The sequence below is a fragment of the Grammomys surdaster genome, unplaced genomic scaffold, assembly GCF_004785775.1.
Source record: "Grammomys surdaster isolate TR1022 unplaced genomic scaffold, NIH_TR_1.0 125276, whole genome shotgun sequence".
Classification (NCBI taxonomy): Eukaryota; Metazoa; Chordata; class Mammalia; order Rodentia; family Muridae; genus Grammomys; species Grammomys surdaster.
In genome coordinates this window covers 349,834-375,476 of record NW_021620156.1, presented here as the reverse complement: position 1 = coordinate 375,476, position 25,643 = coordinate 349,834, and the positions used below count along the sequence as shown (strand labels likewise).

General features: G+C 33.9%; 1 protein-coding gene across 1 annotated transcript in view; it reads left to right on the top strand.

Annotated features, from left to right (window-relative positions):
* Window positions 1-14,539: 14,539 nt before the first annotated feature.
* The window catches only part of LOC114637325 (vomeronasal type-2 receptor 116-like), a 21,019-nt gene continuing 9,915 nt past the window's right edge, over window positions 14,540-25,643 (top strand). Inside the window, exons 1-4 of the mRNA XM_028785562.1 lie at window positions 14,540-14,760; window positions 21,057-21,351; window positions 21,699-22,490; window positions 23,207-23,422. Coding sequence (XP_028641395.1) covers window positions 14,540-14,760; window positions 21,057-21,351; window positions 21,699-22,490; window positions 23,207-23,422 — 1,524 coding nt within the window. The remainder of the gene's footprint in view (window positions 14,761-21,056; window positions 21,352-21,698; window positions 22,491-23,206; window positions 23,423-25,643) is intronic.

Here is a 25,643-nt window from a genome sequence, read left to right as displayed (position 1 = left end):
AGTTGGTGAACATGGTGCTGCCACAGCTGGTGGATTCTATTCTGTAGCTCCAATATCTATAAACCCCAGATGTGGAGGCCTCCTGGAGACATTCATCTGTGGTTCTGTAAAGAAAGAAAAGGAAAGTGCTGGGGATAGTGGAGATCGAATCCAGGTGTAGGGAAATCTCAATCTTGGTCTGACATCCTTCAAGTGGGCAGTCCCAGGTGCGTATAACATTGTTGTTTCCATTTCTTAACAAAGAATTTCCAGTAGTAGATATTGGGAAAGCTAGCAAAAGGCCAGACAGTAGTAGAGTTAGTATGAAGAATGACAAAAACAGCCATAAGAATAGAGGAGTGAGGGGTTGTGGAAGGCACATGGCTTGGACACCCATCATCAGGTCATGAATATCCTTCCAGGAGATCTTGCTGTGGTGTGATGTTTTTTCTGCTTTATTCTGGTCCTGTGGGAAAACACAAGGGAAACTCTTTTTTATTGTAAGGAGAGGGCCTGGCACTTCCAAGTTCTATGAAATTCTATCATCTTACTCTGATGGGGGGGGTATTTTTGGTCTGTGCCAATGAAGGAATATAGGAGGATATTTGAGTTTTTGTAGATGTTAAATATATTTAGTGTAGTCAGAGCCATCATTAATTATATATTAGGGTATAGATTGTTGTCTTTTGTTTTAAAGTTAGGCTTTTAGGGTTTGATGTGTTTTTTTTTTTTTTATTCATTGACCCTGAGGGTTGTGGCAAATTACTGTATAATGTGCAATTTCCCAATGTGTGTAGAAGACTTTTAATTATGAGTTAGTGAAGTCAGGGCTATTAACAATTTTTATCTGTTGAGTAATGTAAATGGTGGCAAAAGTGGAGAGCATATGTTTTATTAACCATTTTGAGGTTTCACCTGTTTGGGCTGTGTCCCATGTAAAATCTGAGTAGGTATCTATGGTGACAAAAACATATTTCTATCTAATGAGTTGGGCAATATGGGGGACTTCAATTTGCCACAAGGCTTTGGATTTGAGGCCTTGGGGATTTGTACCTATCATTTGTAAAGCTGGGGTGATAATCAGGGATGCAAAAGAGGATTTTTTTTCTAGTATCTTTTTGAGTTGAGCAAGGGAGAGGTTAGGGAAGCAGGCAAGAGGATTTGCATATAGAGTCTATGAGATGTATCAATGAAAACAGAGGTAGATTATTAATTTGAAGTGTATTAGAAGTTTCAAAATTTCATGAAAGGAATCATGGAAATAGTATCTTAAGGAATTTCCTTCTATAACCTGAAAAAATACCCAAAGAAATTAGTAAAAGTGTCTCAGAAAATTGGCTCTTGTAGAAAAGATATTATACAATGCATGTGTGGATTTCTTGGACACCAAGCTTGATTTTATTTTACTTACTCAACTTCTCTTAGTTGTCCCACAAGAAATGATTTGCAGAAAGAAATTAAAATCTTAGACTGGATAATTTTGCAGATTAACACTTTTTTAAAATCCTCAATAAAATATATTTCTGATTAAATTTTGATAGGAGCAATATGACTATATCAATGATCAAGAACAGACCAAGAACACATTATAATGTCATATACTAATACTGAAATTGCCTTAATATTGAAACTCAAAAAAGAATGATGGAATTTGCAGTATTTTTTAAAAGAGAAATTACCAAGAAATACATTAAAGCAAGTGACTTCAGGTTTTAAAAACCACTAGATGGATTCTTACTAGTACACTAAGAACACCAATTTATAAATCTATCATTTATACTGATGCCAACAAATTAGAAATTACAGGATAAAATCAGAAAATTCAAATCAAGGAATTCAGAGTTCATGTGCTTCAGTTCTAAAATCCAAATTTTATGAAATTCTTATGGTTTTATTTTCCAGAAACTCTTAATGTAACTTCTGACTCACAATGTACAGAAAGGGTTCATTTACATACAGAAATCACTGACATTATTCTATATAACTCAGAATTAACTTTGTCATTTATATAACTACAACAGGAAATTAGAAAATCAGTTTATCAATTATAAATAAACAGTAGTCAATCTTATATTTGTTTACCAGGTGTACTGAACTAGGTTATGTGAGGATAGATTATTATTATTAGAATCAATATAAAAAGCATCAAAATTGAAAGACATTATGTTATCAGAAGAAGCACAAATACATTTTATCTCTGCCCTGGTAACAAACTAAGGAAATCATAAAAGCAAACTGTCCTGATTGTTCTTTGTATAATCAAGCTACATTATCTGCTGGAAGTAACCCTAGGTTTAATAAAAGAAATGAAATCGGACATATGGATGTATTTCAATTTACAAAATTTAATTTGGAAAATTAAGATATGTATATCAAATAATTGATACATATTCAGGATTCTATATTGCTTCTGCCTTGAGTTCAGAAAAGACTGTTTCTGTAATTACAAATTTATTAGAAATGATGACTAGTATGAATATATATTTACAAATTAAATCTGATAATGCTTTCAAATATTTACACAGAAAAATGAAAAGAACTATATTTTTATAGCATAAACCATATTTAGGTATTCCATACAATCCATACAATCATATAATCAGTCAAACAATTGTAGAAAAGTCTAAATGTAATTTAGGGGAGATTATCATAAAGCCTATGAGTAATACGAAATCTTCCAAGATAGATTATAAAGTGCTTTATTCATTTCAGAGTTTTTGAATGTCAGTGAGACAAATAGCACAGCTGCTGAAAATCACTGGATTTTATAAGGGACTCTTAAATTATTTCAATCTATATATTTTAAGCATGTATTTACTTCAGAATAGAAGTCTGGGAATGTGTTACATTGGAGAAGTAGATATGTATTTATTTCCACAGGAAAAAAAAATCTGTGGATTTCTTCAATGTTAACAAATATTAGGTTTGACCACAGAAGACCATTTAGTTCCTGAGGTGGAAAGTATAAAGGAAAAGATCCAGAAGGACAGCAAAGCAGTGGACATGAGAGCTGATTCCCTTATGTGGGAATGGTTAAAGGGTCTGGCTGAAAAAAAATAAGTGATTTTTCTTCAGATATAAAACCTTAGAATGATGAAAGCTTATTTCTGGTTATAGTATTTATGGTAATTTTACAGTTAACAAGGCTTAAATATTTTATTCCTGACCCCTACATCTACTACAGAGGTAATTTGAGAACACATGGATGAAACTATAGTATCCAATCTTTTTGGATATCACAATCACTTGGCTTACTGTTACATGTCATCTTTTGATATAGCACAACTGTGGATATGTAAACCATTATTACTATTTGCTTATGCAGTCCAAACTGACATATAGGAATTGATGGATGCCTTTTACACCTTTAGGTATAAAACAGAGAATTAACATTAGCTAATTTGTGCACATTACATATTTCAGAAGTGTATCAGTAGAAAAGAATCCCACAATGTTACTTTTAAAAGTTTGTGTGTTTTCATAGCAAAATGACCAGACTCTGGAGACGTTATCTTAGCATTGGAAAGATTCATACTTGAAGAAGTTGAAATCAACATCTGTTCTAGTGTCCTGCTAAATGCAAGGGTTTCTCCAAAATCTGCATTCCGGATGGCTTCGACGAGGCTATCCTAGATAGTCCAGCCTTATAGACTGCCTTACCTTTGCCTACGTTTTCCTTGTCCCACAGAGTCTGTACATTGAATGAAACACCCAACACTCTTAGTACGATGTCATAATCAAACTTTCTTAGGGTCTCTGAAGATAAAATTAACCCAGAGAGCTAGAAGTCATCTAAGGCAAACAACACTGTCATTCCTTCAAGTGGTTCTGTGGGTAGTTGTCCATTGTAAATTATTTAGGGAAGTTAGATGCAGTTTGATGATGGTTGTAGTTACAAAAGAAAGAGAAAATAGATTCAGTAATCTCTCTCTCTCTCTCTCTCTCTCTCTCTCTCTCTCGCTCTCTCTCGCTCTCTCTCGCTCTCTCTCGCTGTCTCTCTCCTCTTTCCCCTACCTCCATCTCCCGATTTCTCTTTGTTGAAAACTTTTTATATTTATAACATCTACTCAGAAATATTCTGAACTACTTTAGGTAAAATGCTATATAAATAAATAGATGATTTCTTAATTTCTAATAATGGTTTAACAAGAATTCTTAAATTTACTGTAGTAATTATTGAGCTCTGTATAAAAAGAGATTAAAATTTGAACCTTCTGAAATATGAAAATTGTAACTAGGGCTCTTCCAATCTTCATGTATCACAAGTTAATTGTGTTAATTTAGAAAGCAGAAACATTTCCATTTAAGGAGCACATTCCTTTAGATTATAAAACTATTAACTAAAGGTTGTAAAAGGAAAGTAATCATTTTTTTTTACAGGTGCAAGGAAAGAATACAATTTGTTTTAAATTTTATTTATCTTTATTTTATGTGCATTGGCAGTTTTGCCTGCATGTATCTCCATGTGAGGGTGTCATAGCCCAGGAACTGAGTTACAAACAGTTGTAAGCTGCCATGTGGGTGCTTGGAATTGAACCCAGGTCCTCTGGAAGAACAGCCAGTGCTGTTAATCATTAAGCCATCTCTTAAGCCCTGGAATATAAAATTTTGACTGTGTTTTTCTATACAAAATTGTATTATGATTGAGCTATCAGGCAAATGATATGCTGGTTGACAGAAATGTACGACCTTACAATTACAGTCTTTAACTTTAAATGATCCTGTGTAGTTTGTGGTAGATTATGAATATTTAGATAGAATATGTAGTCTTAATGGAAAAACATGTATCCATATTGGTTGTTACTTCAGATTGAGTTTATTGTTTGAATTTATGTTTGAAATTGAAGTAAACTTTTCACTGGAGATGTGTTAAATATCATGTGGTTTATTCTGCTAAAAAAAAGTACCAATAACCAGTAATGATGCTATCAAGGAGGCAGAGGGAGAATAGAAGAGGAGAGTAGAAGCAAAACAGAAACATAGAAGCAGCAGAAGACAGAAGAATATAGTAGAGTGAGGAGAGAGAGAGGTGAGGCAGGATAGAGAGAGAAGCATAAAGAGAAGAGCAGAAAAAGCTGCAAGCAGGCATTCTGTCTCTACCAAGGAACAGGTTTTTGTTTCTTTGATTGTTTTGTTTGTTTGGGGTTTTGGATTTTTTCCTTTCTTTTCTTTTTTAAGAGAAAAGCATTCTTTATTTGTTTATGTACTCCTTCTTTTGGTTGTGAAGTTGCCTCATAACCATGTGATTTGAGTTTGCTAACACTCACTAATTTAATTATATTTACAAGCAGTTTTCCAAATTACTCAATATTCATAGTCACTGTTCACCCAGTGCTTCATGTAAGTCATCTGGTAGAAACTAAAATAATCCTTGACAATCACCATAATCACAAACAATGATAGGATATGTTTACATTACCTGAAAGTGCTTCCTTGGATATATATCATTTACTATATATTCTGTCAACCTTAGAAAATGAAAATTTATTACTCTTTTTTTAAACATAATTTTATTGAATATTTTATTTACATTTCAGATATCTTCCCCTGTCCCTGTTTCTTCTTCACAGAAATTCCCAATCTCACACCTCCTCTACCTTATTGCTTTTATACCATTTTAGTTACATGCAAGTATTAAGGTCAGTTCTAGGTTGAGGAACAAGCAATACATTAGATGCAAATAGTCAAGGAACAAGCAACACAATAAACACAAATAGTCAAAGAACAAGAAAGGCAGTAAGTAAAGTTCAATTCACAAATAGTCAAAGTTCACAGTCAAAAAACACTCCTTTGATCACTGTTTCTAAGGACTTATCAGGATAACCAAAATTTCTGAGCCTGCTTCCCTGTCCTAGCCCAAAGTCATTTTTATGTCTGAAGTCTACTTCCTTGTTCTAGCCTAAGATTTACATTCCTGTTTGATATTACTTCTTTGTTCTATACTAAGATTTAGATTTCTGCCTGAAATTACTTCTAGAATGCAGGCTTCTTTTTTTGTGAAAAAGCATTTCTCTTAACAGAATTCTCTCTGACAAGGAAAAGACTTTCTATACTCAACAGAAAAGAAGAAGCTTTTTATTTCTTTACATAATAAAGGTCAAATTTATATATATATATATATATATGTACACATATGTGAGCCTGTGCATGTTTTATTGTTTGTCTCTGTGTGTGTTTGTGTGTCTATATCTATGTCATATATATCTATATATCATAAATATCTATATCTATATTAGCAGCCAAGTTCCTGCACCCAATGGCATTATATGAAGATGTATGAATATATGTATATGTATGTGTGTGTTTATGCATATTTTTCTTATGTGAAAGCCTTTACTTTTGTGAGCATGACTCTTTTACTCGATCAATAAATGTTACTTGGTCTAAGTTTCACTCTAAGCTGCCTAATGAGAATCAAGACTTATGAACAAGATGGAAAGAAGTCTTAAAAAATAATACTTTACTTAATCCCAGCTGTTTAACAATAGGGTGCTCATACTCTGAGTCCTGTGGCCTCTGGTCTCATAATAACATAGGCACAAGACATGTAAACATTTTTCATGGTAAACAATCTTTACATTCACTGGTATGCAACAGGTGACAATCCACAAGAAGCTACTATTTTCTAGCCCCAGAATAATGAAAAATCATTGAGAATAGTATTAATGGAAACCACCTTTTATTTTCTTATGAACAGTTCTTGCCTTATCCATGTTCCATGCCCCTCAGCTGACTTCCAGAGAGGACCCAGAGCCTAGGACTTAGCTCTTGGCACTCTTTTATGCAAGAAGATGGATCTACATTTTCCAGAAAATATAGGTAAGTGAAAACAACATAAGCAAGAAAATACAGTTGCTGACAAGCCATATCACATCAGGTTTTGTCTGGGAACTGCTATAGATGTGTGTCTCCCAGATTCAAAGTTCTCACCACTCATAAGTCGTTTTGCACACTCCCTTAGTGATGTGGCTGTATTCAAATATAAGCAATCAACAACTGCTTGTCTACATTTAAAGTGAATAATTTTGTTACTATGTAAATATTCACACTGACACACACACACACACACACACACACACACACACATACACATACACACATACCAGTTATCATAGCTAAGGATATAAACATATCCAGAGATTCTGTAAATTTTTTTAATATGTATTTAATATGCCTAGATCCTCTGCCATACTCAGCCACAGAGACTCTTGTGAACATATCTCTATCTCTATCTATCTCTATCTCTCTATCTCTTTATCTCTCTATCTCTCTACCTAACTATACACACAGATACATATATTTGTGTTTCTTTCTCTTTGTGTCTTATACATGTGTGGGTGTCCTCAGGGGCAGATGATACTGTTGGATTCCCTGAATCTTGGTTTACAGGCAATTATGAATTTTCCTGATATTAGAGGAAAGAATCTTTCAGAGGATCTAGTGCTTTTAAACACACAGCCATTTTTTGATCATTGTACCTCAATTTTTAGCTTGGCAAATTAGGAAAAAAGTGAGTAAAGAGATAGCATTGCAGTTAGGAGTACATACAGATCTTGCCTAAGATCTAAGTTCTGTTCATATCAGCCACATGTTGTAGTTCACAACTGCTGGTAACTGCTGACTCAAGAAATATGATACCTCGATCTGCTTCTACCAACAACTCCACAACCGTACAAACTCACAAGTACATTCACACACACACACACACACACACACACACACACACACACACATACACAGACACACACACACACAAACACACACAAATGATTAAATAAATAAAAATATTTGATAATATGACAAGTTTATTATTTAACCTGCATATTCTGTATGAACCAGCATGAGAGTTCTGTACTCAAACTAAAAACTGTAAGTGAAGAAATTTTGTAATCAATTGGTATTTCACTGAAATGACACTAAGCAATTTTATCAGAACTGTTAGTGATGAGGGGTTGGGAGATATTTGTTTGTCTTGCTTTCAAACTGATTTCACATAACATAGACTTACTTTTAGGCTTACATTGTACATTAAGATAACCCTGAATGTCTGATCATCCTACATCTATCTTCTATGTATTGGTGTCACATAAGTGTTCGACCACACACAGTTAATATAGTTCTGGAAATTCTACCTTGGAATTGACATGTTTCACATAAAAATTCTAAGCATCCCATTTTTTCTAAGCCAAATCCCAAGACATAGAAGATATATTTCCTTTGTAGTCTGTCTGAAAAAGCCTGACATTTGAATGTGAATTTCTGCTCTTTTGTTCTAGTGTGTCTCTGTGTCACTATTTTCTCTCATCTCGATTTAAGTAGAAGCTCACTACAGCACTCACAGATCTCAAGATTCTTTGCTGTCTGGTTCTGTACCATTTATATCTGGTTACTGAAGTTGTTTTTGTTTTCTCTAGAAATATCAAAAAAACAACTGATAGAGATCTAATATTGTTGACATCATAATTTGCAGAAGCTAGTCACATATAACAAGTAACCTGAAATAAATATATTAGGAACTAAAAGCCAAAGTTAATTGCTACTCTCAATTACAACATAGCTTCATTACTTTGAGGAATTCAGTTTATATTTCCATATGATGTTTCTAGTAGTTGTCATAAAGGAATGAAAATTGGAATAATTAGCACATTTGATTGTCTAGGTTCTCCTTGAATTTCTGTTTTTACAAGATTTGGAGCAGTACCAAGAACAGAAGCAATGCTAGGTGCTAGGTAACGTTTCTACTTTTTTTTGTTTTGAACTCAGCTATGCTGTTTTGTGTGATGACTCATAAATAGAATGAATGTTTGAAAACTTAGAGAGCTGTCTTGTTCTAGTTTTGGCCATTACTGGAAACAATGACTATCTGGGAGGGACAACCTTGTACATTCCTCAGCAAAATGTTGCTCCATCACTCAACAACCCCTCTCCCATTACTCAAAGCCAATTTTGTCTTACAGGTCAACTTTCAGCCTGTGGAAGATATTTCTAATATATGAGGAATATAATCTAAATAATGTTTAATTAAGATAGCCCAATCTTACTCAAGACACAATCCCTGATATGCAAATGTATCAGAAGTATAAGAAGGGATTGTACTTCTACAATAGATATGCAGTTTCCTGTGACTTAGTCATATCTATAGGTGAAAACTAGAAATTTGGTATTTACTTCTTATTGGTAATTTTTAATTTTATTAATTCATTATTTATTTTTATAAATCCATAAATACACTTATTTATTTTTTTATTTATTTCCTTACAATCTTGGACTCACAATTTGATTTTGAGACTTTTTTTTGCTGTTTCCAGACACCCCTTTTTAAGAAACACTGCTCAAGATGAAGCTGATCTGTGGCAAAAAAGGACATGGAGACATTGTTAGAAAGGAAGAGACACAGAGAAGGAGACAGGACAGATATGGGGTGGGTAAATTCATACCACAGTGCACAGAGGGAGGTTTTAGGATGATTTTATGGAGTTAGTTCTATCTTACCAAAATTATGTATATTCTAGCTTCCTTTACATGTATGTTAAGGGGTTATTAAGAATACTGAGAAATAAGTGTAGCAGAAGCAATTAGGATAGCATACAGGGTTTCTGAAATCAAAACATTGTCTGTGGAAATATCTTTGCATGAGATTTTTTTTTCTCTCTGTCGTACTATTATTTGTAGTTTCATTATGAAGACATACACAGAAAATTGGTGGTATTTCTGAATAATTAAATATATAGTAATTATATTGTAATATAATATTAATGTCTTTATTTTTGAGATTATAGTACAAACGTATCATTCTATCTCTTCCTTTCTTAAATCCATGTGTCAACCTCAAATCCAAACCTTCCTCATTACTTATTTTTCACTTTTAGTGTTCTGATTACCTAAGTTAGAAGGGCACCAGTTCACTGGTCTTCCATATACGTGAAAGGAATTGTGAAAGAGAAAGGAGGTTAGAGAAAATAGTAACAGGTTTTTTTTTTTTTTTGAAAGTGAATGTGATCTATTAAATAGGATAGGGTGTGTGAATACCAGAGATCATTGACATAAAATACACAATGCTTGGTGATGTGATTCTGATTCCTTAGTTATATAGTACATGCCTCCCTCATGTTTGGGTATTTTGTGTTTTATTGGGCATGTTACCCTCGTTGAATAAATCTCAGGTAAGGCAAAACTTCCAGTCTTACTTTGCCAATTAGTCTCTTTAATATGTTAATCTTCATGTAAGAGTCAATAGAGGAATGCTGATTACTTTGTTGTACTTAAAGAAGTTCTCAATCTGTATGCAATTCTTTCCTGAGATAGTATCACCAACAGTGGTCTGGGACTTCTCAGAGTAAACACAAAATAAATGTATCAGTCCAGCCTACAAGCCAATCTGATAAAGTTATCTGCTCAATTAAGGTTCATTCTCACCAGTTGATTTATTTTGTCAGAAATTCACAAGATATAACCAGTCCAAACATTAAACCCATGACATCACAAAAGAATTTAAACATCAATTAAGTTAAAATCCTAGGCAAAGTATGGGAAGAGACAGGAAAGAGGGCAGGAGAATGAATGGAAATCTTCAGCTGCTGAGAGTGGGCAGGGGGTAAGAATCTCTACAAATGGCAAGAGAGCTGATCTTGTGGAGGATCCCAGGAGACAATGATGATAACATTAGCGTAGAAACATAGAAAGGGGATCTGGTCCCTGATGAGGTTACCTCCTGTTGTCAGGCAGAACCCCCAGTGAAAGGATAAAGATACTAACCCACTTATTTATTCTGTCTAGAATAATTACAGGAGCCAAGATGGAGTTTGAGGGAATGGTAAACCACTAACCAGCCCAAATTGAGATCCATCTCATGGGCATGAATCAATCTCTGATACAATTAAAGATAATTTTGTTATAAATTGCAAACAGGAGTCTAGCATAACTGTCCTCTACCAAGCATATGAATAAAACAGATGAAGAGACCCACAGCCAAACATTGGATGGAGATCGGGATCTCTTATGGAAGAGTTAGGAGAAGGATTGAGGGCCCTGAAGGAAACAGGAACTCCACACAAAGTCCAATAGATTCAACTATTCAAGACCCATCTGGGCTCCCATAGACTAACCCAAAAAACTGAAAAACATACACTGGCTGAATGGACTGGGTATTCCCTGCCCATATTTAGCAGACTTGAAGTTCATTACCCATATGGGTCTCCTAAAAAATGAAGATGGTATTATCCCTAAAGTTGTTGCCTGTCTGTGGAATCCATTCCACACCTGGACTGCCTTGTCTCAACTCAGTGGAAAAGAATATCCCTAACCCTGCAGAGATGTTATGCACCATGGTTGCTGGATACCCAAGAGTCCTCACCCTCTCCAAGGCAAAAGGGAAATGGGTAAAAGAATCAAGGAGGTACTGACTGAGGGGATCAATCTGGATTAAAATTAATTAATTAATTGATTAATTAATCAAGGAAAATCTTGTGGTAGAGTATAACAGCTGCTCCTGACAGCACTCCTTAATTCCTTCAATGTATATGATGAGCACAAAAACCATTCCCACTTGAGCTTGCTCCAATTGTGTTAAAAATGACAACTGTGATATACACAGTTCTTTACCTTGACATATGAGAACACACTGTCCAAACAGTTGATCAGGAGGACACTAGAGATTTGATAGCCCCACATTGCCTAGACAGGATAGAACAGCTTCCAAAATTCTACTTCATAGTAAAGTCTGACAGATCTTCTGTACCTGGCTGAGAAATATTGATGTACCCAATGATACAGAGAAACTTTGTGTGACTGCATAGGCAACCAGTAAGTCTGTCATTTTTATTATACTTAGAGGCTGTTTGGTCATATGAAACTGATCCTTCTCTGGTCTCTAATGGGTATGAAGACTAGTTTAATTATAGATTAGTTAACTAGAAAAGTTAAGAGCTTTAACATTACTCAATGGAGTTCTTATAATATTATCATAATCACATGCTCAAAAACAAAAGTTTCAATTGGTTGGCTTCTAAGTACACACTTAAAATGCACTTGATATTGTGCTTATTTGATATAAACTCCATATAGAACATTGAGCTCTTCAAAAGAGAATAGATAGTAGGAGTACTTTCTTCAGTGTTGTGAAATACAAATAAACTGGATATTGAAAATATAATTCTTACCGTGAGAGTACTCATAATAGTTCTTATTGTATATAGTTTTCTGATATTAGAGATAAAGCCCTCTCTTGGAAAAGGGGAAAATGTTGGGGTGAGAAAGTCCCACATATAATGTTTTTTTTTCTTTTTTGTATGACTTATTTATTTATTCTCAAATTGTAATTCATTCACACAGGGGTTATAAACACAGAAAGGCAGGATGTGGGGAAGGGAATGACACTGTAGTGTTGGTATTCAAGGGGAATACAGATATCTTTCCAAACCGGGTATTGGCTGGGTGAAGGTTCAGGGGACAGGTCACTATGACGCTGCCTATGACTCACTTGTCCTTATCTAAGTTGGTATTGTCTGCCAAGGCTACCTATTTACAAGGTCTATGACTGTTGGGGCTGGTAAATTTCCAAAAAAGCTGCCTGTTTACAATAGCTTACAGCCATCTGTTTCAATGTTTTTCCACAGACACCCAAGACTTGGTGTTAGTATACATGTTTGAGAGGCCTATTGATGATTTTAGGGGTATGGCTGATTTTAGGCCTTCAGTGTGTAGTCAGGGCTGCCCCTGACATCTCCTCCCTTCTCTAAGTATAGCAGGGTTGTGGTGATTCTAATCTTGCAAAGGAGGAGGTAGAGGCCTGACCTTCAATAATTGAAGGGGACCTTGTAATGGCTCCAGTCCCTCTGTCATTGTCCAGTGAGGCACCCACATATAATGCATCAATTGACTTTGTACATGTTGTATTAGTCATGGTTCTCTAGAGCCACAGAACTTATAGAATCCTTCTGCATATTAACGGAATTTTTTTGTAATGACTTACAGTCTGAAGTCGAACTAACCCAATAATGGGCACCTGTGGATGGGAATTCCAAAAATCTAGTAGGTGCTACATCCCAAAGGAGTAGTTGTTTCAGTTGATTCAAGCTGTTAAGCTTGAATCCTGAAAAAAAAGTTTCTATAGATGTGCTGTCAAGTAAGTGTAAGTAGGTAAAGAAGAGTGAGTCTTCCTTCTTCCACTGTCCTTATGTAGGACTCCAACAGAAGGTATAACCCAGATTAAAGGTGTGTACCATCACACCTGCATTTGGAACTTCTTTTGTCTCAGGCTGGCCTTGAATTCAGAGATGAGCTTGTCTCAGCCTCCTGGTATTAAAGTGTATACTACCATGCCTGGGCTTAATTTTCCATGGCCACTGTGCCTCAAGACTAGGATCAAAAGTGTGTGTCATACCATGTCAAGATCTGGATCAGAAGCCTGTGTCTTCTAGCCTCAAGATCTGAATCACAGCTCTCCACTTCTGGATTGTACTTTATTCCAGATCTAGTCAAGTTGACAGTTAGGAATAACTATCATAAGAGTTTTCCTGTATTCACAGTAACTAATTACTGGACTGGCAGCTCCAGGTATTGGGAGCATATATGTTATTATCATTTATAGAGCTCAAGATGCCTGCCTTCTCTGTGTAATTATTTGTCACTTCTTCACATTCTCAAAAAGATGATTCTCTGAAATTGTCATGTTGAAAACCAAGTTTTCCTGGGGAAGGTCATATAACCTTCAATTTGCCCAAATGATGACACTACACAGCATAGTCCTGCTGCTAATTGTTTAATGTGAGTAAACAGTTGAATCTCTCCAAGAAGCTTTTTTTGTGTTAGATGTTGATAAAGAACTGCCAGATGGATGGCAGGCCAGGAAGAAGGATGACAGAATGACAGGGACACAGAAATAAGGTTGCAGAATGATGGGAAGACAGGAAGAGAACAAGATTGTAAAACAGAGAGAAAGCGCCACTTGGTGGAGACACAGTGACAAGGGTCTTTGATCTAAATGGATAGTTGAGACACTGCCCTAGCAAAAATATCAGCAATCTCATGTTATTCTTATCTCTTTATCTCTACTATTAAACCCAAAGTGAGACAGATCAACAGTCCTGGAATCCATTAATTTTGAATGGTTTTACCTGCAATGCATTCTATTGGGCCTTTTAATTTTCCACTTAGTTGGCATCCTTATATGTGTGGATCTACACAAGTTGTTTTTATATGAAAAGTTTCTTGATTCATATTTTTGGCCACTTAGTCCCAAAAGGGGTTCAACTCTGACCAGTTGCTATTCACAGTTTTTTCTGAAATCATATTGCCTTTGGCTAGGAAGAATGTTAAAAAAATATTTTGCAAAATGTTTTTCACCTGTATAGAGGACCTCAGCTGCAAAGCCCAAGGGGAGAAACAATTTCAAAATTTAAAATGTCAAGGAGGACCCAACAGAAAAACCTTGGAATGATTAGTGTGACCACTTCACTCATCAACAAAGTTCAAAATATGCATGGTCACAAAAAACATGACCTGAGTATATGTTTATTGGATACTCTGTGATCTTCATCAAGCAGACTCATATATTGATAGGATGTTCTCCTGTATTTTTATCTCTTCACTATTTCTGATGGTCAAGTTTGTCTCTACCTCTATTTATGTTAATATCAGTAAATGCTTTTATGTAATTACTGAAGATTTTCACCGTGAAGGAGATGTGGTGATTGGTGCATTTTTTCCTCTTCATACATACTATACAAAGAACAAAATTCCACATTCATATCTACCATATTATTATGAGGACAATTACCTCCAGTAAGTACAATCATTAATTTTTAACATTAAGAATTCTATGACTTAGTTGGTTTAGTCATTAAAACTTATTTTTTTGTGTGTTTTTTATTGGGACAACTTTTAGAGATTCTAAAATATATTATTTTTTTTCACTTTGGCTTATTTTTGCCCCATGTAAAAAAATGAATTGAAATGGTATCTTTGACTGTACTCATTGTAGTTTCCTTATTTGATTGCTAAGTATTACCTCTTATTACCTATTCTGGTGAGGCCATAATGTCTGAATCTTTTTCAATGTTGATATTTTAAGGAAGGATGGTTTAATCTAAATTTTTAATATAGGTCATAACATCTCTGAAGTCCTGCTGTGCTCTTCTGATAATAGGTGATGTCAGTGAATGCAGTAAGTAGGTCCTGAGTGTTGCTGTGATAATTGAGGGAACCTGTTGTCTTTTGTTACATGCGGCTGAATTCAGAATTAGGATGTCAAAAATATTTTTCCAGGTACAAATATTTAACTTGTCATTCATCAGAAAAAATCAAATTCATGACAGAAATGAATTAACTTTTATTATAAAAAATTATAATGTTGTCTCATACAATTCATTCACTAAGTGTAATTTTTCATATAGCATTGACCACAAAAAGGGATATATACCACAAACCTGAGGACATGCTTTTATCTTTCTCACTCAATCCTTTACTTATCTGTTTGGAAATTTTCTTGTGCATTTTAAATGGATGATTTCTCTCTCTGTCATACTTATTTATATGTTAGTAAGCATAAATGTTTTCCTCGTTCCTATCACATTCTGGTATATTAGCTTCCTAAAGGTCACATTTTCTTTCTTTTTTCTTTTTTTACACTGTTACCATTTTTTTTTAAATTCCCAATCTGCTTTTATACCATTTTAATTACATGGAAATATTAAGGTCAGCTGCTTGGCAGGAATCTGACATTGGCCAAGGGCAAAGAAATGGGCTTCAGGCAGGATTCTGATATTAGGCTAGAACAAAGAAGTAATTTCAGGCAGGAATCTAAATCTTAGGCTAGAAAGTTCACATTTTCTAAAGCAGTCTTTCTTTTTATCTACCATATAGAAGTGTAAGAAAATATTTATTGTATTGAGTGTTCCTGATAAATAAATAACTTTAAGAGAAAATTGGTTTTACTTTATTGTTGCATTAATACTATAGTCTTTTCAAATTTATTATAATATATAACATTTGTGTGTGTGCACATACTTTCAAAGCAGCTTACATTTTGAGGTGAAAAAAAACGGTGAGGACAAATTTTCTCTTATTATAATGAGTGCTCTGAGAACAAACACAGGTTCTCTGAGCTTGTTTCAGGATCCTGCAGTAACTAATTCAATTTAGTAGCCAATATGTTCAGTCCTTTTATTGATCTTTCCAATATGTTTTCAAATCCAACTAAAAATTTCCTCTGTTTTTAATTAGAGAAAATTATTTTTCCTCCCTTCAATTAAAATATGCATATGAACTAATATGTCAAAGTGGTTTTTGTCAACATACATTCATTTCTTCCATTTGTAACTTTATAAAATTCACATATCAAAACAATATATCCCTTGACAATTTAGATATTAGTTATGTATCATCAGCAGCAATTTTTCATAATAAATGAAAAACTATTTCCTGGTAAGCTACTTTGAAATATTTCACTTTCTGTTATATTTTATTTACATTTGATATTTTATATTCATTGTTCAAATTACAGCAAGTTACACTACAGCTAGAAATTTTCAATATTTATTCTCTGATAATATACAAAAAGTTATCATTTTGAAAAGCAGAAATATTTAAATATAAACATATATACATACTAATTCAAATGTAAACTACATTTGTTTGAAAAATGAAGAATCTATAAAACTTGCATTGCCAATTTTCTAGAAGACTTCTCTTGTAGATAATGAAATTCTGGAGTTTTTATGTCTATCTTATGTATATTTTCAGTGAATCTAGTTCCAACCTTAGCTGTATTTTGATTCTAAATTTGCCTTATGGTTGATATCCCTCTTTCTTTGAATTTCATCTGTATGGATTTTAGAAGATAGACTGGATCATGAGTGTTCACAAATGTCCTTCATGGCCTTCTTTTTATTTATGTTATCTAGAAAATCCTTTCCATGTTTTCCCTGTTACTTCCATTTGCCTTCATTCATTCCCAGCTTTTCATTAGCACCCAGGTCTTGTTTGTTAGCTTTTTATCATTGTGTTTTGTAAGGAAGATATAATCTGGAGATATATTTTCAGGTAAAGTTAGAAATACAAACACCATCAGGTCATAAAATATACAGCAAACTTTTTAGCCTAAGGGAGTTTAGCAAATTCTCACTGAGGTAAGGACTGATGTCTCTTGTCTTTCTGCATGCTAAGAATTATTCATCTTGCAGAGATAGTGTGCATCCAACTAATAATTCAGATATTTATAGGCTGGTTTTTTATAAAATTAATTCCATGCTCAAATAATATAAAATTAAGTAGTATAATGTTTTAATTTATTTTATTGTAATTGCATAAGTAAATAGAGAATGATATTTCATATAAGTCATTTCTTAGACGTTTCCAAGTGATTTTCCTGGTATTTTGGTATATTTAATTAAATTTCCAGTTTCTTAACATTTTCCGATAGCGTGAACCCCAGTAATTTGAGTAACACTTAAAAACATGTAGGTAGTAGTTTACATATGTTAATCAAAATGAATTTTGATCCAGTCTCAGAGATACAAGATTCAAATTGTCTGAGGTAAGAAATGTTTAAAAAATTAACAAGAGTACATTCTTAATATGAACTCTCATTTCCTTTTTTTAAAATTAATTTTGGTTGTATTTCTGAGATGGTTTTACAGAACCTCAGTGTCATTTTGTGATGCTGGTACTTTTGTTTTAATTAAGCCTAACCTTCCTAGCATATGGCTGCTGTCCATCAAGTTACTCAAGTTGAAAGTTCAATATTTCTTGATATTTTTTCTGACAAACTCTAACAAATTCTCTAAACTCTTTAAAACCTATTCAGGCTGTGTAATTTTAGTTTTATGTAGACTTTCATTTGGTGGTGGATAACCATTTTGTAAATTCTTTCATTTGGAAGAATATTACATCTATGGTAGACAACCTCAAAGCATTCCATAGTAAAAGTGAGAGAGGGAGAGAGAGAGAGAGGGAAAGAGGAAGAAAGAGAGAGAGAAGGATAGAGAGAAGATGTGTGTGTGTGTCTGTGTGTGTGTGTAAGTTTATGTTCTCCTTGGCTATTAATGAACAAAGAGTCCTTGAATTAAGAAAGAGAAAGGAGATTCATAAGGTTTTGAATAGTGCAACAGGAAGAGATAGTGACACAATTAACTCATAATATCAAGAACAGAAAGAAGAAAAATAGTTGTCATTTTCACAATATATTTATTATATACCTTGTTCTTTCAAAATCAGGCATCCAATAGAGAATGGTCAAATCTGTTTTATTAAAATTTTCTCTTATCACTGCTTTGTGATTGAAGATACTGAGCTCTTCTGCTGTCTTTAGCATATAATACATAAAAGTTATTGTTACTACATTACTTATGTGTATGGAATTGTCAAAAATCATGTGTTCTTTATATATGTATTTGAATATACAGTATTTATCAGTGTTAAAATGTTATTTATTCTATTTCCCCAAATTAAACATTCTACTTATCAATTCTTTTCCAGTGAATATTATTTATTTACTCATTATTTGCCTTCCTTTAAAAATAATATTCATTAATTTTTGATAATTTCTTTTTGATATCAAATAACTTTATTAAATTATCAAATTCAATGTTCAATTAATTTCTGAACATGTACATGCATTTAAATACATCTCAACTATAAGAACATTTAGGTATCATAAGCAAAGATCACATACCACATCTACCAGGTTTTTAATCTTGCATTTTATGTTTCAATAGCTCTGTTGATTTCCATCATATTAATATTATTAAGACTAATGTATTTCTTTTTGTTTATGGGTGTATGTGTGAATTATCATTTGATTATGTTAATTTGGAGTTTTGGATGGTTTTGTGCTAATATGATTTCTGGGAACCATACTTAGGTTCTGTGGGAAAAGAGCATTCTAAATTACAGAAATAGTTCTCTTTTCCCACTATATAATTATCCCCTGCAAATCATATTCAATATATTTAAACATATACACAATTCAGTATATTGATCATATTCTCCAAAGCTCTAACCTACTTCATTATCAACCATTTCTGCAAGTGTTTCTCTTCCAATCTAACTTTAATTTTAGCCCATTTCTCCTTAATCAATTTCAATTTTGTTGCCCAAGTACCCTTGAGTGTGAAACCACTCTAGAATCTGATTTGCCTAAGAGGCATTAGAATATTGAAAAATTCTGATTCTTCTTCCAGAAGTTATCATGTTGCAATACTGTTATGCTTGAGTAACAATGGCCCTCACAGACTCATATGTTTAAATGTTTGTGATATACTGAGCAGCACATTAAGGGGGCATGGTCACTGGAGTATGAGAGGCCTTGCCGTTAGAGGTGGTTTAGAAATCTAAGAAACTTAAGTCTGTCCAGGGTCTTCAGTTCAGCTGCCTGCAGAAGAAAATTTAGTACTTTCATCTCAGTCTCTAGGACCATGTCCACCTGCACATTGCTGTGCTTCTCATCATGATAAAGTGGATAAAACCTGTGAAATTATATGCTGGCATTCCAAGGGACTGTGTGTCTCTTTACAGCAAAAAAACCCTGTGAACCCAGAAGTTTAAACCAAGGACTGGAGTTTTTTGTGATAGGCAAGGTTTTCTTTTTGCAGAAATAATGAGTATGAATTTGGTTGAGGACATCAGTGAAATACATCAAATACTGCTTGATGAAGCATTCTAGCAGGAACTTGGAATAAGTGTTGCTGGGTGTTGTACTCTTTGTCCTGGCTAAAGTCGTTTAAGAGGAGATGAAAGTTAGCATGTTTCCTAGAGATACTGCTTGTTATTTTTGAGCAAATATTATTGCTACTTTTTTTTCCTAGTCAAAAACATCTCTTGGAAGCTAAAATGAAGAGACATAAAACAATCTTTTGGATTATGAAATCTCAACAGTCTATTATTGGTTCTATTGTGTGGTTATTTCTGTTCACTGTTACTAAGACTATAATGAAAGAAAGAAGCTGAGGGAGAAAAATTACAGATTGTAATTTTTTACACAATATAAAAAGTATAGAAATTGGGGAGAAAAGAGGAATAAGAGTTAGAATGGTGCTAAATCCTGTGCTCACATAGATAAACAAACTGACTGAAAGCCTGATGGTAAATGGAATGAAAGCAGTGGAGACATCAGGGCAAGATTCCACCCAGTCATGTGAAAAGGAGTTCAAGAAATACTTATTGCTGGGTGCAGTGGACAACAACTGTAATTCCAGTTGATGGATTTCTCAGTTTGAGACAAGCCTTGACTACAGATTAAGGTTTAGGTTATTAAAAAATAGGGACTAAAGGGAATTAACAAGAAGAGAAAGCTGGTCAGATTTAATTGGGGAAGGGGTCATGTTCCAGTTCTAATAAGCAGGAGAACTTTACAGCTGCAGCCCTGTGGTTCTGGCATTAAGAACCAATCATAGAAGAAAGGTGCTATTGAATCTTTCCCTGTAAAGAAGGAAAGATGGTAAGGTCAAGAGTTCATCCAGGAAGGCTTTGCATCCTAGAGGAGCCGTTATGTGAAGTTTTAAAGGAGAAGCCTGGAATTCCATTATGATCAAATGATGAAGAAGATGACTCAGCCCAGGGATACAAACCAGGGATAACTAGGAAGTCTTAAACTAGAATATTATCCATGAGCAATTTCAGACTGCCATAATGAGAAAAATTATATCAGAATTGTAGCAACTCTGACACATTTGAAATGTATTTAATTTGAAATATTCTTTAATAAAAATATTATTTCTAAAATATGATTGGTTTGATAATAAAATGGTTTGTTTTTTAACAAAACATCTCAGGAGGCCAAGATCAAAATATCAAAATATCTGAAAATTTGAGAGAAAGTGGTTTATGACATGTAAACTGATTTTTTGGTATATTCTAGTGACTGATAACTAAAGTGTGCTTTGAGGAACTATACTTGATAACTAGTAATATTAAATGATCTTGCCAAATTATAACATATTTACCCAATCTAGTTTCATATATTCATGGTGCAAAAGTTAAATTGCATATTTCATAGAAACAAAGATGAACTATAAAGTTTAATGTACTCAATATATGGTTCAGGTTGAATTCTTCTAGTGTGTATTTTGTCATTTATACAGGTATAATTTTAAGAACTATCAATATATTTTGGCTTTGGTATTTGCTATTGAGGAGATCAATGGGAACTCCAATATTTTACCTAATATATCTCTTGGATTTGATTTCTACAATGTCAAATTCACTGAGAAGGACACTCTTATGAATGCCTGTTTTTGGCTCACAGCTCAAGGTCGCAAAAAGATTTTACCCAATTACAATTGTGACAAAAGAAATTTAACTGCTGCCCTGACAGGAACATCATGGACAACATCTGCCCAAATTGGAACTTTACTTCAACTTTTTAAATTTCCTCAGGTAAGAAAATTTAGAGTGTGGGACCTGGGAATCTGGTTTCTTTGTTCTTATTACAGGTGTTTAAAAACTACAAGAGGGGTATTTGAATTATTTAACATCAAAACAAGTACTCAAACAATTTGATAGCAATCCAAATTTCTCTTGCATACAAGAGAAAGGATGGTGAAATAAATAAAATTAGATAGGTCCTTGAAACAAACAGGTTTGGCAGGACTATCAGTAAAGTTTTATAAATGGAATTTTTTCTTTAAAGCTGAGATAAAACTGTCTTTATTTCCTGTTGTCATTTGTTGCTTCGGGAATGAAATTTTGCTTGATGTTAATATTCTTCTTCTTACTTGGTTCAGCTTTCTTTTGGACCTTTTGATCCCATCTTGAGTGACCGTGGTCAGTTCTCTTCCCTGTACCAGATGGCCTCCAAGTATACATCTCTTTCACTTGGCATTGTGTCTTTGATGGTTCATTTTAGGTGGTCCTGGGTTGGTCTCATCCTCCCAGATGACCACAAAGGGAATATAATTTTACCAGAACTCAGAGAAGATATGGAGAGGAAAGGAGTTTGCATAGCTTTTGTGAAAATGGTCCCAGTCACATGGTCTTCAAATTTTAACAAATTCTGGGAAAATATGGATGAGACAAATGTCATAATTATTTATGGTGACATCGATTCTCTCACAGGTCTAATGCGAAATATTGGGCAAAGATTGTTGACAGGGAAAGTCTGGGTAATGAACACTGAACCTCATATTACTGATTATGCTGATTATTTCATGCTTGACTCATTCCATGGCAGCATAATTTTTACACACAATTATAGAAAGAATATTGAACTTATTAAGTTTATTCAAACAGTTAATCCTTACAAATACCCAGAAGACATTTACCTTCCTAAGTTATGGCATTTGTTCTTTTTGTGCCCATTTTCTGATATTGATTGTCAACTATTGGCTAACTGTCAATTGAATGCTTCTCTGGATGTGTTACCTAGTCATATATTGGACATGGCAATCAGTGAAGAAAGTACCAATATCTACAACGCCGTGTATGCTGTGGCCCACAGTCTCCATCAGATGAGTCTTCAACAAGTACAAATACAACCACAAGAAAATGGGGATGAAATGGCCTTCATCCCGTGGCAGGTAATAACCACTCTACTATATTGTATTAACAGAACTCTGATATATGAGATCTGCAATGACAGCAAATTAGGTACTGTAAAATTATGTTCATCTGTCCACATTCATGGGGATTTTTGTGTTTCTAAGTTCATTTAGAGGTCAAAGCAATTTAAAGTGTGTGTTGCTGATAAATGGCATGAATGATTACAGGAGAATATGTTATAAGTCGATACAAATGTCACTTTATCAAAAGCTAAATAAACTATATTCTCATGATAATTGTTGCAGTAAAAAAATTAATAATTTTTTCTGTACATTTCTTACAAAATGAATGAATGATTAAGCATTTAAGTGAAACAAAGAGTGTACTTTTAAACCTAAATAATGCTCTTTTATTACCCTTTAGCCATCAGCACACCCATTTTTGGGTTTAAATCTCTGAAGACATTCTGAAAACAAATGTTCTCGATAGATTTCCAAAATGTTAACATTTTTATGATTCAAAAATCATTCATTCAATACCTGAGATTGTTCCAATTTTTTCTCTTGAAGCTGAATTATCATTCAGAAGCAAAATAGTATCCCATGTGCTCTGTCATTCATTTTTTAAAATTAATGATAGCTTAATTAATTTGACTTTCAGATCATAAATTAAGATAAATAAGACACAATCTAAACCTTAAGTTTACTTCAACCTCTTGGGCACAGTGTAACATAAATTCATGAATCTCTTTTAGCTTAACATTTTCCTGAAAGACCTTCATGAGAGAGACAACGTGAGCTTAGGTGGGAGACAGAATGTAAATGCAGAGTATGATATTCTTAACCTTTGGAATTTACCAAAGGGTCTTGGAAAAAAGGTGAAAATAGGATCTTTTTCATCAAATGCTCCTGAGGACCAACAGTTGTCCTTATCTGACCAAATGATACAATGGGCAGAAGGATTTTCAGAGGTGGGTTATATATTAAATCAATGCTTTAAGCATATGCTAATAATAAAATTTTAATTTTAGATGAAATGATACTTGTTTTCTGACTTAAGGTCCATCATTCTTATGTTACTTGTATACAATTCCACTATGGTAGTACTAGGTTATTTTGTTTTTCTCATTACTTGATTTAGAAGAGTGGAAGTATTTAGTGTTAATTAAGGCCCACGTTATTCATTCATATGAATATTATTTATTCTTCACCTGTCAAAAATTATGAACATATTGGAAGAGGAAATTTCCAGTTCCAAATTGTCTCTTGGTTCAATGTGTTTTAAAATATTTTTCATTTGGTATCAATAACATGAAACAATATCTTCTGAGATCTTCTTCGGTTTCTTTCTTCAGGGACTTGAAGTTCTTGTCATACAAGTCTTTCACTTGCTTGGTTAGATTCACACCAAGGTATTTCATATTATTTGCAACTATTGTGAAGGGTGTCATTTCCCTAATTTCTTTTTCAGTCTGTTTAACTTTCATGTAGAGGAAGGCTACTGATTTGTTTGAATTGATTTTATAACCAGGCACTTTGCTGTAGCTGTTTATCAGGTTAGGTGTTCTCTGGTGGAAGTCATATCATCTACAAATAGTGAGAATTTGACTTCTTCTTTTCCTATATGTATCCCTTTGACTTCTTTTTGTTGTCTAATTGCTCTGGCTAGGACTTCCAGTACTATATTGAATAGATAGGGGGAGAGTGGGCAGCCTTGTCTAGTCCCTGATCTTAGTAGGATTGCTTCAAGTTTCTCTCCATTTAGCTTGATGTTGGCTACTGGTTTGCTGTAAATTGCTTTTACTATGTTTAGGTATGGGCCTTGAATTCCTGATCTTTCCAAGACTTTTATCATGAAGGGATGTTGAATTTTGTCAAATGCTTTCTCAGCATCTAGTGAGATGATCATGTGTTTTTTTTTCTTTGAGTTTGTTTATATAGTGGATTACATTGATGGATTTCTGAATATTGAACCATCCCTGCATTCCTGGGATAAAACAGATTGATCATGATGGATGATTGTTTTGATGTGTTCTTGGATTCGGTTTGCTAGAATTTTATTGAGTATTTTTGCATCTATGTTCATGAGGGAGATTGGTCTGAAATTCTCTTTCTTTGTCGTGTCTTTGTGGGGTTTCGGTATGAGTGTAATTGTAGCTTCATAGAATGAATTGAGTAGTGTTCCTTCTGTTTCTATTTTGTGGAATTGTTTGAAGAGAATTGGTATTAGGTCTTCCTTGAAGGTCTGATAAAATTCAGCACTAAAACCATCTGGTCCTGGGCTTTTTTTAGTGGGGAGACTTTTAATGACTGCTGCTATTTCCCTAGGGGTTATGGGACTATTTAGATGGTTTATCTGTTCCTGGTTTTACTTTGGGACCTGGAATCTGTCCAGGAAATTGTCCATTTCATCCAGGTTTTCCAGTTTTGTTGAGTATAGGCCTTTGTAGTAGGATCTGATGATTTTTTTAATTTCTTCAGTTTCTGTTGTTATGTCTCCTTTTTTAGTTCTGATTTTATTAATTTGGATACTGTCTCTGTGCCCTCTGGGTAATCTGGCTAAGGGATTATCTATCTTGTTGATTTTTCTCAAAGAACCAGCTCCTGGTTTTATTGATATTTTGTATTGTTCTTTCTGTTTCTATTTGGTTGATTTCAGCCCTGAGTTTGATTATTTCCTGCCTTCTACTCCTCCTGGGTGTATTTGCTTCTTTTTGTTCTAGAGCTTTTAGTTGTGCAGTCAACTTGTTAGTGTGTGCTCTTTCCAGTTTCTTTTTGTAGGCATTTAGAGCTATGAGTTTTCCTCTTAGCACTGCCTTCACGGAATCCCACAAGTTTTGGTATGATGTGTCCTCATTTTCATTGAATTCTAAAAAGTCTTTAATTTCTTTCTTTATTTCTTCCTTGACCAAGTCATCATTGAGTAGAGAGTTGTTCAGTTTCCATGTGCACGTGGGTTTTCCATTGGTTTTGTCATTATTAAAGACCAGTCTTATTCCGTGGTGATCTGATAAGATGCAAGGGATTATTTCAATCTTTTTGTATCTGTAGAGGCCTGCTTTGTGACCAATTATATGGTCTATTTTGGAGAAGGTACCATGATGTGCTGAGAAAAAGGTATATTCTTTTGTTTTAGGATGAAATGTTCTATAGATGTCTGTTAAGTCCATTTGGTTCATAACTTCTGTTAAT